At 35.8% G+C, this 15376-nt stretch overlaps 2 protein-coding genes across 4 annotated transcripts in view; both read left to right on the top strand.

The window, feature by feature from the left end:
• The first annotated feature begins 1534 nt into the window (after positions 1–1534).
• Positions 1535–8206, top strand: LOC132788117 (putative odorant receptor 83c). Its single transcript, XM_060795436.1, has 4 exons — positions 1535–2292; positions 2546–2735; positions 2789–2944; positions 8174–8206. The coding sequence occupies exons 1-4, from the start codon at positions 1535–1537 to the stop codon at positions 8204–8206; spliced, it is 1137 nt and encodes a 378-aa protein (XP_060651419.1).
• A 6247-nt stretch (positions 8207–14453) lies between these two features.
• LOC132788511 (protocadherin-like wing polarity protein stan) overlaps positions 14454–15376 on the top strand; it is a 63977-nt gene continuing 63054 nt past the window's right edge. For 2 of the 3 annotated variants that reach the window (XM_060795963.1, XM_060795965.1), the window contains exons 1-2: positions 14454–14513; positions 14973–15271. The gene's annotated coding sequence lies outside the window, so the exon portion shown is untranslated. Of the gene's footprint in view, positions 14514–14785; positions 15272–15376 lie in introns of those variants that run through there. The other variant, XM_060795966.1, reaches the window with a different exon arrangement.

Genomic DNA, 15376 nt, shown 5'->3' with positions numbered 1-15376 from the left:
ACATTTAAATTAGTATTTTATTTATATTAGTAGTATTGACCAGATAAACCAGCATTATGCACCCGCTAGATTCATTATGTTCAAGGTTAATCTTCTTCTCCAGTTATCAATTGAATTTTTTATATCCGTAAATTTAATATATATATTTGTATTAAATAGGTTTATTGTTCGGTGCAATTATTTGATGTCCTCGATTGTATCCACCCAAGTTTTTAGCGCAGGAGTTTGCATTATAATGACTATATTCGTTCTGATGACCAGTGATTGGCTCGGTGGATATTGCTTTGCCATTGTTCTCATTCCAAACTTGTATATTTATTGTATTCTTGGCACATTTGTAGAGAATTGTGTAAGTACCATGCTTAAAGCACATTTACTGGTATTTAATTTAAATGAATTTCTTCAGAATGATACCATCATGTATGAGGTCTACAATATATCGTTTTACAATCTAAAAGCTCGCCACCAACGTCAAGTTTTATTTATGTTGAGCAAAACACAGCGGACTGAAATGATGCAAGTACTTGGCGTAATGCCTTTGGATGTGAGCACAGCTCTGCAGGTCAGTTATTCTTAATGTAGTGAAATAATTAATATTAATAAATTATTTTTCTCTAAAAAACACAGGTTACAAAAAGTATTTATAGCGTTACTATGGTGATGATCAACTTCTTGATTATTAAATAAATTAATGTGCAAAACAAACATAATTTTTATAATTAATAAATATTCAACGTCAAGGATTTACGCTAAGGCTATATGCAGAATTGAATTAATTTCAAATTTATTGAAAACAATGAATGTAATACATCTTTGTAAATATTATTTATTAAAATTTAAATAAACATCAATTATGTGACAGCCATAAAGAAGGATGTTTGGAGTTGGTGGCAAGTTACTTTGAGTTGGCAACTTTTTGTGGCAGGCATCTACTTGCAGTATATAAAAGTGCAAGTTACATGCCATATCGATATACCATATGCGCTTACAGTTTATTTAAATTGTTGTCGATACACAACAGAAAATTCTGAGAAATTTTGAATCACAGATGCATGAACTGCTTGACAAACAAATAAGGTTCAGGTTATAGAAAATAATAACTCTGAGCTAGTGAAAGTTATAAAATGAAGCAAGGAACTTTAGCTAAATTGTCTGCCCAATAAAAGGCTTATAAACTGAATGATAAACCTTGCTAAGACTTCGAAATATTAAACATATTTTAATTATTTAAGAGTAGTTATGGGTATGCCTTGTTCAGTTTATCTTCGGTTCATACTGAGTTTTCTGAATTCTTCTACTCCGCAATATAATTAATGTCAAGTTCTTGTTTTGAGAGTTATTATCAACAAGTTCAAGGTATCAGTTCAGTTCCTGCTTAAGTCAAACAGGTAACACAAGCCTGAGAAAGAAGGCGATTAATTAAGTCATGTCTGCAGTCTCAATGACACTGTCTAATGCAGATGTCGTATATCCCATAATGGTCTCTATAAAACCCATTGTTCAGATTACTACTAGTCAGTCATTAATTTGCAGTATGTCGTTACGGCCAAGCGAAAACTTTACGGGAATTATCCGCGTTGTGCGCAATCTTGCCTTAATGTTAGGCGTCGACGCCTATGATCCAAATTATCGAATCAACATGAAAACGGCAATGACTTTGGGTGCTATTGTTACTTATTCGGGGTTTACAATTACGACTGTGATCCGTCTGAGGAATTGGAAGTTCGCACTGCAGGCTTTGGTTATGGCCGGCTTCGTACTACAGAGTTTGAACAAGTTTTATGTTGGAGTCCGACATTCACGAAGAATTTACCAGGTCTATTACAGTGTAGTTGAGATCTATGTAAGATTTGAAAAGCATCCAGATCCCAGATATGCAAACAATTTGCATCAGAATTGTCGCAGATTACGAACAGCTTTGATTGTGGCCAGCGTCATGTATGCGGTTGGAATTGTTGGCATGATCTTGTTGCCCATTTTCGTCTCTTTGTTTACGGACAAATTCATTCTGATTTTGCACTTTCATATTCCCGGCATCGATGTGACAACTGAGATGGGAGCTTGGATCACCCAAGCTGTGCATGCCGTCTCAATGGCTATCGGAGGACTTGGATTGCTTGTTGGTGACTCGACTATGATCGTCTTTCTAATGCAGCCTTTTATATTCGTTGATATCTTGCGACTTAAAATTGAAGTTTTCAATCAGTTTGTGGACATACCTAGCACTCAATCCGAATCGGAGATTCAGCGAATGCTTGTCGATATTATGCAATTTCATCAGGAGTACTTGAGGTCAGAACCCATAACAGAAAATGTTTCAAAATATCAAATATGAAAACGTGCCATAACAGTTTTGAAATATAATATGTTTATATTATTATTATATTATATTAGTTGAAGTTCGTAAGTTCTTTCGAAAATGTTAATTCTTGATTTATATTTCTTAAAATCGGGTAGTGTCTTAATAGATGCATACAATATTTCAAGTTTTATCATTTGAATAATTTATGGCTAACAGATTATACATGTTTTCTTCTTTAAATAGGTTCATCTTACGGATCTACGATCTAATGTCCTCGATTGTATCCACCCAGGTTTCCAGTGCTGGAGTTTGCATTATAATGACTATATTCGTTCTGATGACCAGTGATTGGCTCGGTGGATATTGCTTTGCCATTGTTCTCATTCCAAACTTGTATATTTATTGTATTCTTGGCACATTTGTAGAGAATTGTGTAAGTAGTAAATTTTAAACGCATTTACTCCTAGTCTAATGTAATTTCTATAGAATACTGCCATCATGTATGAGGTCTACAATATCTCTTTTTACAATCTCAAAGCTCGTCAGCAGCGTCAAGTTTTATTTATGTTGAGCAAAACGCAGCGGACTGAAATGATGCAAGTACTTGGCGTAATGCCTTTGGATGTGAGCACAGCTCTGCAGGTCAGTTATTCTTAATGTAGTGAAATAATTAATATTTATTCTTTTTTTTTCTAAAAAACACAGGTTACAAAAACTATTTATAGTGTTACTATGATGATGATTAACTTTTTGATTATTAAATAAATTATAAAGCAAAGTCAAATTAATTAGAAACATAATATTTATATTCATTATAAAATTTACAGCAAGTATAAGAGAATCATTATATTTTCCTAAAACAAAATGTATAATCGAATTTAATTTAGATTTACTGAAAATAAAACAACAATTTTTAAGTTACAATTATAATATAAATAATTTTAATATAAATAAAATAATAATAATAATAAATAGTAATAATAATAATAATAATAATAATAATAATAATAATAATAATAATAATAATAATAATAATAATAATAATAATAATAATAATAATAATAATAATAATAATAATAATAATAATAATAATAATAATAATAATAATAATAATAATAATAATAATAATAATAATAATAATAATAATAATAATAATAATAATAATAATAATAATAATAATTAAACGCGAATGTGTGCTATTGTCGAGTGGGTGTAAATTCAACAATAACTCAAATTGACATAAGATCACAGTAAATATGTGACGATAAACGTTAAGAGATATTTTTATACCCACTACCTATAGGGTAGAAGGTTATACTTATACAGTAAGAATGCTACTACTCTAAGTGTGCTCGACTGTGATATACCCGCTATCTATTTTGAATAAAATCAAAGCAGTACAAAAATATACCTAAGGCTGTATTTTCTAAATGAAAAATTCATGAAAAATATACCATAGAGTACTAAATATACCATATTATCAGCTAAAGCAGCTACGCCCCTATTGCTGTAAGAGTCTTTTTCATACGAAAGTATTTCTTAAATATCTTCTACAGTTTTTAACAGATTGCATACAAATTTTCAGGAATCATAAATATAATATCTATGATATATACATATATGGCTATATCCTCTGCCTGTTACATATAATTTCTGCAGGCACAAAGTTATAATACTCTTCACTCTCAGCTCAGTTCACAATTTGCGATGTTTTATATTTAAAACACTCGATCCATAAAGTGTCAAAAATAGTGGTATTGGAAACTTTGAAACTATTTGTGGAATGAATTAAATGCGGTCATTTCTAATTAGAAGTTTAAATTGAAGAGCGATTTAAGATATTGGTGAACTCAAGTGTTGGAGCTTGGCAGCAGCAACGTGATGCAATGTGTGGCTTAAAGACGGTCAACTTTTCTCAATGAATTTTCGTAGAAGAAGAACGTGCAGCATTTGCTGTGTGGCAGTTGCATAAGTAATCAGGCCGGCGGCCACAAAAAAGTGGCAACTACAAACTGGCCATTCACTGTGCAAGTGCCAATGTGCAACTGCCAAGTAAATGCAGGCAAATACATGCAAAATTGTTGCATAAATTGCTGCTGAATGTGTCTGTGTGTGTGTGTGTGTGTGTGGCACTGTGGCTTAAGTTGCAACAAGAAAGATGGCAGGATATGAACATGTGTTGGCTGTAAGTGCACTTTGTCTCTGCATGAATAGAAGCAGAACCAGCAGCTTGCCCCAATGTCTGTCCCTTTTGTCTCTGTGTGTGTATGTGTGTGTGTATTTTGTGGCACACACATTTTGCATAAGGCGCACCTTTGGGGGCAACTGCAACTAACAGCACTTTAATAAACAGGTATCTAATAGATGCTCGACAGTCTGAGACCGCCTTCGAGTGGATTGCTTCAAGTGCAGCAAGTGTTTAGTTCCATCTGCAACTTGGTGTTGCTTTAATTGTTCAACACAATGAGCATTGCTAGCACTTAACACACACACATTCTCTCTTTCTCTCTCACTATTCATCTCTTTCTCTGCCTGTGAGTGACAAACTTTGTGCTGTGAAGCATTTGCAGTCCGGTTGATTCCTCATTGAATGGGACAAACAAACTTTTCCAGCAAGTTAAACACTTTCGGTGAGTGCAACAGACACATTTAATAAGTGAGCGAGCGTAAGGACACTGCTCAAAATTGTCAAGGTGCGCACTGAAGTTGACTATCTTAACATCAACACAAGTGCTTGAGACATTTGACATTCATTGCAGCATATCTATTTTGAGAGCCTAAGCAAACTTTGCAAGTTGCGCATACGCCGCATTGGCGCTAAGATTACAAGCAGTTATCCGCTTTTAAAGCCCAAACACGAAACTATCAGGGAGTGCTAATAATAATCTGCATTTTAATTAACTCTAAAGAATATCAAAAACTTGATACAAAGTAAAGTGAAGAGAGAGCAAAAAAGGTAAAAGCGTCGCTAGAGTCAATAGAAATTCAGATGAAAGTATATTTAACTCTTTGTAAACCGGCTGTTAAGTAGTTGCGATATTTATTATATGAATTAATTATTGCAAAGAGAAGATTTCTTAAGATGAAATAATGAATTATATTTATCTCTAACTACTAACTACTAAAGTTTAACTTTCAAGTATAGCAAAAATATACAGCTGTGAAAAACTTACACATCTTTGAACGATTTGTTTACCAAATTTGTTTAAAAATTACGAACAAAATTATAGTCATATCTGTTTGACTGGAATTCCTTTTCCTCCTTAAAAATACAAGAACGAGAAAATAAAATTTTTATTTCGTGAACTTCAACAAATGCCTTAATCACTAAGTAAATAGAAAATTGAAATAAATACATATTATTTTGAGTCACTTTTTTTGTATTCTTTAATTACATTTTTTTCTTTGTTTGAAATAGCTTTATTATGAAAGCTTGAAATTGTTTAATTAAAGAATAAGAGGAATAAGAGAATAAATAAGAGGTTTTTGTAAATACTTTTTCCTTTGCATTATATTCAAAATTTTTTTATCAATGCCTGTTTTTATATATTTTCAAATGTTTAAATAGGAAACGACAAAATGACAGGGAATGCTTGTAAATAATAAAAAAAGGCATCTTCGACCGATATAATTTGTATTTATATCAGCATCTATAGTCGATACTTTATGGAAATTACCCTCCACTTGTCTGTCTTAAATTAGACAAAGGGCTAGAAGCTCATCTTCGATTTTTTAATGTCCATTTTAAAGTTTGGGAATCGAATCTTTAATTTTATTACAATAAATAACTAAATAACAACAGTCTTTATGATTCATGAAGATTTTTTGTTGGGATCAAATAAAAAAGTTGGAAGTTATCCATATCAGTTAAAACCACAATAAAAACTCTTGTACTGACTATATGAAATGAAAATTTGCAATCACAAAATTGTAAAATTTTTAGAGCTATATATAAATCAAATAAAAAAACAATAATGTAGAAGAAAAGTGGTGAATATAACGACTATAATATGCCACATATGAAACTAAAAATAGGTTCGTAGGTAGATGTAAAAACTTTAGCAATTTAATGATAGGGAAAACTGTTGAGTTTTCCAATTTTATGCAAATCATAAAAAAGATGAATATTTCAAGTCTTGTGACATTGAAGGGAGTTGTAAAAAGTGGAGCGTATTTTTTGTTTTGTACATTTTTTTTTGGCATTTCAAATGTGAATTTATGAATAAATCTGACACGATAAATGTGCTTAATTTCTAACTTGTTAAAGTGGAAATTTAAGCGCAGAAACTGTCAGCTCAGCAGCTGGGCAAATAGAGGAAAAAACGGGTTGAAGTTCACATGTCAGAGCCAAGTCAAAATGAAAATGCAAATGTTGCCGCTGTGCGTGGGTGTGCGTCAGCATGTGTGTGTGTGCGTGGGTGTGTTGTATCTGTGTGTGTGTGGGGAATACTGGAAAATGTAGAAGCTGAAAACCTGAAAAGTCCAGCTACAAAAAAAATCACTGAATGTAGAGGGAAAAATGTATATGCAGACAAGAGCTGGACGAGTCCTGAACGTATCCTGATTTCTGTGGAGATTCAGGTGTCAGCATAATTGACGTCAAGCTGTCACTGCTTTTGTGGTTAATTAGTTGCAACACACCGAGTCCCAGATAGCAAGAGCTGAAATTGGTCAGCCAACCAAGCAAACGAGGCAATCAGCATGGTGCCACATCTTGGTGCATCCTTATCATTTGCCTTTTACACCCGCGCGCACACACACACAATAAAAAACCAAAAATTCAATTAATTTGTGAATAAACGCAAAATTGAATTGCGTTCACTGTTGACGGGGGCCATCGTCATCTGTGTGCCTCTTTAGGCTTCTTTTGTGTGTCCCCCGCCCCCCCGCTCTCTGCTGCTTGCCGCATAATTGCCAGTGACATGGCCGCACTTGTACTTGGGGGGTTTTGCGGCACGCTGAAGCTGATGCTGAAGCTGAAGCTGAAGAGCATGCCGACGCCATCTTTGACGGCTTCTTAATTAAAAGACTGTCAATCTGTGTGTATGCATTGCATTGCCCGGCACAACAACAACAAGGGAACAGCGGCAACAACCAGAAGCTGCAACAACCAACAGCAGCAACAGCAGCAACAGAATGCAGTCAGGCAAGCAGCAGCGACGAGGCAAAGAGGCAACGAGCCTGTCATAGCCGTACTTGCACCAGCATCCGGGAGTGCTATTGTTAGCATCAAGTCATGCGCGTGGCAAGCAAAAATGGTTAAAAAAACACAAACACACAAACACACACATATACATTCAGGCTCACAGTGCAGCTGCAACGGTGGCAGCAACGGGAACTGTGTTGCAATGCAATCGCACTTCACTTATAAGCAGGAAAATGCTGAGAAAAACCGGGAAGCGAAGCATAAGCATGTAGCAAACTTTAACCATAACAGGACTTCAAAATACCCTAGAAGAAGTTGCTTTGAAGGTTGCCTAAAAAGTATACAAAGTGAGGTAAGTGATATATGATAATAACTATATTTCTATTTTAGCTGAATATAAAGAACTCAGTTTCAGTTTTGCAAAATAACTTTTCAAACGCTGCAGGAGATATCTTTATGAAGTTTATGAATTCTTATATTTTTTATGATCCATACATACTCGTATTGTTCTTTAAATGAATATGTTTAAGTAGAAAAGCTACAATTTGTTTGTAGTTGAGGCTCTATTAAGATGAAAACACATTCAATTGCAAAATTTAGTTTGCTATTGTAAGAATATAGAAAATGTAGAATTTTGAATAATGCCATTAGTTTTTAACTAATTGATAGAACGAAGTATTCAAATTTTGATGTTAATTAAAGATTAAAATTTTTATATTTTACAGATAATTATGTTGGAGTTCTACTACAAACTATGACAATTTAAGTGATTTACCATTTCAAGCTATTTACAAGATTTGTACTAAATATTTAAATTACAGAAAGCGATATTTGCACAATGAAATTATGAAATGATAAGATATCAAATTAATATTAAGTTTAACAATTTATAAAAGTAATATTTGAGACAGGATTCTGGAAGTCAGATTGTAGGTGTTACCTAAGAAATAACTATGAAATTGAGTTGAACTGAGTTAGCCAACTTCCGCAGTGAATTATTCAACTCTAGGTGGTATAATCTGTGAGATAATCGCACTTTAAGAGCAGCTTTTAGGTGTCTGCCTGCTGCTTGGCTGTTGCAAAGCTGCTCTTAAGTCTGGCAAGCTCTGCTTAATTATTTTTATTTGCCGTGCAGGGCATGAAAATGCTGAAAAAATGACTTATAAAACATGTGAGCCAGAGCCAGAGGGTGGAGAGGGAGGCGTTGACGATACACATACACAATACAAGTGCCGCTCATTGACAGCGCGCTGACGTGATGCATTTTGCACCTCTCAATTTTTTCTTCTCTCCTGCGATGTTGTTCACTCAGTCTCAGTCTCAGTCTCAGTCTGAGTCAGGGGATGTTTGATGCTGCATGCTTTTAGGCGCTATGTGGCAGCCTCGCAGCCGTGACTGCAACGTCAACTTCAACTTCAACGTGCCACAAATATCAATATAAGCAGCGCCAAGCATCAGCCAAGGCAGCATCCGCAAACTGAAGCATGCCACAGCATTGCCGGCATCCGTCGCTGAGTTGGAAGCTGAAGTTGGAGTTTCGGCGTCTTGAACACGTTTCGCACGTATCTCAAGTGCTGTAGTTTCCCTCCCAGCAAACTCCTTTACCTCTCTGTCTCTCTGGTTCTCTTCGTGCACAACGAAATGCGAGCTGTCGTCAGCAACTTTGTTTTTTGCATGATTTACCGCACGGATACTCGTATATTTGTCGTTTTCAACGTAATTTGCATATTATTTACAACGGGCAAACTTTTAAAGCATATTTCACACCTGCTGGCCAAAACACACACACACACACTCATACACACACAACCACAGAGAAACCTTTTAACGCTCTGCTGATGATGACTAGCGGCAACTTGGCTGCTTCTTTTGCCTCAGACTTGAGACTTCTTTTTCTCCTTCTTCTTCTTCTTCTTCTGCCGCCGCGTGTTGCAAATATTTTTAAAGTTTTTGACATAGTTCTGTTCGCTTCGCTGTGCTGCGGCCATGTTTGTGTTTGTTGCCACGCCCACTTAAGCACGCCCCAACGCACAAACAGTTCGAAGTGCAGCGCTCGCAACGGTGGCTAATGAGCTGAATTTTAGTTGCAACTTGCAACTCGCAGCTGCTGCACACCACGACTTCTTCTTCTTCTTCTTCTACACCTTCGCCTTCTACTTCATCTTGTTATTGCCGTGTAACGGAAGTAGCGCGTAATGCACCCGCCCATGCATTTTTTATCAACTCAGCGCCACTTAAAGTGGCCAAAGCACAAAAACCAACTAAAAAAGTGTTTCAAAACTTGGCCAAAGTTGCAATGAGCAGCAGCGGAGGGGCGGAGCAATATTTGAGTTAGAGTGGTTATGCTGCAATATGCATAATGAGGTGGCAAATAATTAATTTTAATTAATTACGTGTCGTGGCACAGATGAACAGTGGGCGAAAGGCGAGACGTATGTAAATGGCGTGCAATTGGAATACTGTAAGTGCATAAGCACAGAAATTAATTGCAGAGGGGAGTATAACAACAGGAACAAATGGAAATGAATCATATAATTCATGCAGTTGTGAAACTTACAACTGGAACGTGTGGAAATGAATCAGCGAATTCATGCAGTTGTGAAACTTACAACTGGAACGAGTGGAAGTGAAACAACAGTATGATGTGCAGTTGAAATACTGTGAATACAAATAAGAAAATGTCAATTAGAATGGATAGAAGTAGAGCACTGAAATTTTATGAAAATAAAACACGATTCGAATAAACAATAAATGAAGGGACAGCTGTATGCATTGGAAAAACTGTGAATGAAAAAAATAACTCATATGTAGCTAAGAATTACAAATAGAATGAATGAAAGTGAAACATCGGAATTGGAAAAATCTTCTGGGATCTCGAAGTTAAGTGGAAGTGTGTGGTAATGGAACTAAATCAAATATCTGACTTAAAATAGATCTTAACTTATTTGTCATTTAAATAATATGAAATGTAACTGTGAAAATTTAATCAATTATGCGAGGAATAAGTAGAATTTAATCAAACTGTGTTGGGATGTTAAAATAACTGAAACGAAACAGTGACAATGGTCTGAGAATTAAAATATTAGACTTAAAATTGTCAGATTCTCTGGCAAACATAAAAGGGAACTTTGAAAATAACATGGAAAGTGTTGCGCGAGGAACTCATGGAATTGAAATATCAAATGTAGTGAAGGCAATAGTAATTGTAATAATGTCTGACACAAAAGTGTCTGCCTTGCTGGCAATTTAAATAAGATGAAAAAGAATTGTGCAAAATAGAATATCTTGCACGCGGAACAAGTGGAAGTGAACCAACGAGTGTCGGGAGGATAAAGTAACTCAAAAGCGAAACAGTGGCAAAGGCACAGAAAAGTCTGGCAATAAAAGTGTCTGACTTGCTGGCAATTTAAATAATAATTGTAATAATATTTAAGCTTCTTTCTGGATGCAATTCAAAGCATACTTTTAAGCGCTTCATTCATTTGGCCAAACGCCTGAAATGAAAATTTGGTTTTTTTCGCTGCGCAGTGAATATATTAGTTGATTTTACGACATTTTTTACTTTGACCAGGACAGCCAGTCATTTCCATATCAATAACAGCGGGAGGCTAAGGTCCAAAAATATAAGGGAGGAGGAGCTCGAGACGAGGAGCGCGAACAGAAGCTCCACTAAAATCGCATTTTGGCTCCAGGATTATTTGCTATAATTCATGCTGTCAATGCAAATTGAAATTGTGTCACGCAGTCAAGTCGGGCAACTGAGGCAGCTGGGGCAGCTAACTCCCCGCCACTCCTCTTTCCCCCCACCCCCTCGTACTCAACTCCTCTTTTCGCCACATTTAGTCAACGTTCGCGCTCGCGCCAATTTCCATTTCTCGTTAGTTTTATTTTCCGTTCTATTTTTATTTTCATTTTTATTTTTTTTTTTGGCTTCCTCTTTTTATTTATTTCATTTTTTTGTTTTTTTGGTGTCACCGCAATTGTTGCCCAGCGCCCAGACGTGGGACAATGGGACGGCGGCAACCTTCGCTGGCAAAATCTCAAAACACAAATGGATTTTTAAATTACCCTCGTGGCAGTTCACAAAAAAAAGCAGCAACGAGAAATGGAGCAGCAGCTCCTACTCTTGTTCTCTTCTCATCTTGCTTTGTTTTAAGGATAGGTGCATTGCATTATCTGTCGTCGTTTCGGGCTGCAAGTTGAAGTTGGTTTAATTCGAGTTCCTCGATTGCTGTGTACAACTATTTATGCATATCCTGCGTATCCTTTGGAAACACTATTTGCATAGAAAGCAGAAGTTGCCTCCGTCGCTGTTGCTTTCCGCCTCTCTGCCTGCTTGCTTGCCTGCAACTATTCCTTTTGCCCCATCTCGTATTGAGTTATGTGTGCCAGGCCATTGAGCTGCACTCAAGCGGTTGCCAAGCTACTTTCCTCTTTCTTTTCTTCACCCTCCATCTCCTCTCCATCACACTCTCGTTTGCTCTCTGTGTCTTTCCCTATCTCTTTGTGTCTCAGTGTAGTCGCATGGAATTTATTTCGCCGCCAGTCACCGCTTGCATAAACCAAATGCAATGACAACCAATTCGGCTAGAGCTTTTGGCCAGAGCATTGATGTTTCATCTGCAATGACACTGGCTGAAAGCGTCGCCTTAGCTATAGGATTATTGGCAGCGAAAAGCTTTTAGTATATTGCTTCAAATATGCGCAGTCAAGTTTCTGTTTTGCCGGATTTTCATTTAAATTGTAGTTGACTACAAAGCTTCAGTTTGCAAGCCTTTGAGTAAAGTCTTAATTCTTTTTAAAATACAATTTATAGAAAGATTCTGTGTTAGTTCTTACAATTCTTAAAAGAAAAACAAGTTTATTCATATTTATATAGCTTAAAGAAGCTTATAAAATGTAATTACCATTAACAGTTTTTATTGTCTTAGCTATTAAGTGATTTTCTTATGTACTTTCAGTTTATGTAAACTTTAACTAAACTTGAATATTGTAAAGTATAATATTTTTTATTTAAAATATTCAATATTATTATTATAAAATATATAATGAAAATATTAAAATTATTTGAATATTTTAATAAAAATACAAGAAAATTTTAAGACTCAGAATATTTAAATTTAAAAATATTGAAAATTATGAAAATATTTGAATTTTAAATAAAACGTAACAAATATGTATAAACTTTTAAAATGTTGCTTGAGCTTTAGATAATTTTTTATTCTTAAGAATTATTATACTTTTCTTGAAAAGTTTCTAGATGCTTGCAGCCATCTTAAAAATATTAGAATATCTTAAAATATCGAAAGGTACTATATTAATTTAGTTTGCAGCTTTCATAAGCTTATGAAGTTTATTGTGCGACACTAAAAAACTTTTGCTGCATATACACTTTATTCGGTATCCCTTTCTCTTTCTTTATTTTAGCAGGTGGCGATAGTTTGTAATTTGCAGTTGGACTTGGGGTGCAGTGTTGATATGTTATGTGGCTAAGCAGCTTATTTGTTGCATTTGTTTAATGTCAACGCTAAGTAATTGGAAAGCCATTTGGCATTTGATAAACAACATGACAAGGGGAAAGTCAATACACGAATTTATTAGCACAAAAAGACAAATGGCCGAAGCTGTGAGAGCGGAGTTAAGGGCAAAGGGGCGGGGAGGGGAATGAGTGAAAAGAGGTAAAACACAAGAAGCTGTTAAATTATTCTAAATCAATGAGTTGGAAGCCGAAACTGAATGCAATTAATCAAACGTAAGAGGCCAATGTCAATTGCAAGCAGGCAGCGCAACCACACACAAACACACACACACATACACACACACACACACACACACTCACACACACATACACACAATCGAGCACAACAACGAACATAGATAAACCGCAAGGACAACAACTGAGCCAGCAACAACAACAACTGTTACCTATTTGGCTGCTACCTAAGCCAGCTTCATTCCCCTTCTTGTTTCCTTCCCGCTTGTTGGCCAAACACTTTCTTGACCCGCACAACACAGCAGAGTAATCTATAAATTTAGCACACGTGAGCGCATACATGTGTGTGTCTAAGTGTGTGTGTGTGTTTGTGATCCTTTAGGCCCTTGTGTTGTCCGTACGTGTTTACAGTAACACATGCAATTTGTTGGCCCTGTTTGCTGCCAAAACGTTGTATTTCTGGTCAGCAGGCAACTTGTGAGTGTGTGTATGTGTGTGAGTGTGTGTGTGCCACGTGCTGCACAATCATTGAGCTAGTTTGCATAGCCAAACTAGGCTCAAACTAAAATAGCATTAGTTAATTTGAATAATTAGGCAAATTGAAATTTAATCAAACATCAATTCTCGTTTTGTGGGTTGACAGATGAGTCCCCAAATAGCTTCGCAATACATTTTTCCCCAAAAGTAAATGTGTGCCTAATGTGGTTTTGTAACTGTAATCAATACGAGTGATTATTATTAAATAATGCAACAATTGTTGGGGACAAAATATTTTAAGTTTGATGAAACCCCAAAAATGTTGATAAGCCAGCATGTTGCTAGCAACAATGTTGCTAGACTTTGTTCAATTGTGTGATGTAGTGATGATTATTAAATAAATCAACAATTGTAAAAATTTGTTGAAAATTTATTAGATGAATTAATTAACTTAACTTAATTATACGAAATGTTGCTAAGCCAGCATGTGATGAGCAATAATATTGTGCAACATAGCATCCTTAGCAACGTTTTGTTTAACTACATACATTAGCGAGTAACTTAGGCAGTTAATATAAATTAATAACTATTAAGTTAATTTTATTTTTGTACATAATTTAAACAGCATTGTACAACATTGTAAACAATAAACACAGCCTGCTGAGCTGTGAGAGCGCTGCTGCTTAAGAGTACTTCGCTTACGTTGCTGCAACATTTAACGTTACGTTTTCACCATACGCCATACTCACCATGGTGCGTATTTTGTGGTGGTTGTCTTCAGCAGCTGTCTTACGTTTCGTTAGTTTACGTTGTGACTTCGAGCCGTTCGGATGTGCGAGCGCATAACAAAAGGCGCCCTCTATCGACTGCATACGGTACGCGTGCGCGCGCTCTTAGCAAAGGCAGAAAACGAAAACAAAAGCAAAAACCAATTGCAAATGCAAAGCAAACACAACAACAACACCAGACGCAGCAGCAGGCAGTAGCATTTCTTGGTCAGTGGCAGAGCGACAGGAGAGAAAAAAGAGCAGCGACGCCGACGTTCAAATTACCGGTTTCAGTGTCGGCGACGCTGTGAATTTTAGCGCGCTGCTGCGTCGCGTCGCAGCCTGCAAATAATTGCACGTTTTTGCCTTTGTCTTTGTGTTTGTCTTTTTTTGCTTTTGCGTTTGGCTTTTACGACTTTGCTTTGTGTGGCGAACGTTAAAAATCAAGTTGGAAAAGTGCGTTGGCTTTTCGGCTTGGCAAAAACGCAACAAAAGAGAAATGATTGGAAAATGTAAAATAATCGCAGCGGCTTAAATGCAAAATATTTATTGTGTGTTCATTTACAGCAAGAAATTAATAGTGCAAAGTGAAACGAATAAGAGAAAAGAGAGAAATATTACAAAATTATAATCATACATACAAATACATATACACATATGTACGTAAATATTTGTGCTGTGTTCGCCGCAATTTAAATGCCATAAAAATCATAAATTTAATATGAAAAATGTTCGCAGTTTGCACAGTTTTTATGGCAGCAACCTATCGTTATTGTAGTTCTTCTTCTTATTGTCGTTGTTGATCTCTAAAGCGGATTATTCACAGCGGCGCGCGTTAAAATACAAACAAAAGCAAACAAAAGCTCGTAAGTTTCCACCATTAACCTGTCTGTGTATGTTTGTGCGTGTCTCTCTCCCTGTACGTGTTTGTGTTGGTGTGGGTGTGTGTGTGTGTCTGAGCTTGTGGTTGT

The sequence above is a fragment of the Drosophila nasuta genome, chromosome 3, assembly GCF_023558535.2.
Source record: "Drosophila nasuta strain 15112-1781.00 chromosome 3, ASM2355853v1, whole genome shotgun sequence".
NCBI classification, from domain to species: domain Eukaryota; kingdom Metazoa; phylum Arthropoda; class Insecta; order Diptera; family Drosophilidae; genus Drosophila; species Drosophila nasuta.
The sequence above is the reverse complement of the archived record's forward strand: the minus strand, read 5'-3'. Positions and strand labels throughout refer to the sequence as shown.

Coding starts and splice junctions, on each gene's coding strand:
- LOC132788117 (XM_060795436.1), top strand. CDS start 1,535: ATGTCGTTACGGCCAAGCGAAAACTTTACGGGAATTATCCGCGTTGTG. Junction 2,293..2,545: donor TTTCATCAGGAGTACTTGAG/GTCAGAACCCAT, acceptor TTCTTTAAATAG/GTTCATCTTACGGATCTACG. Junction 2,736..2,788: donor GCACATTTGTAGAGAATTGT/GTAAGTAGTAAA, acceptor TAATTTCTATAG/AATACTGCCATCATGTATGA.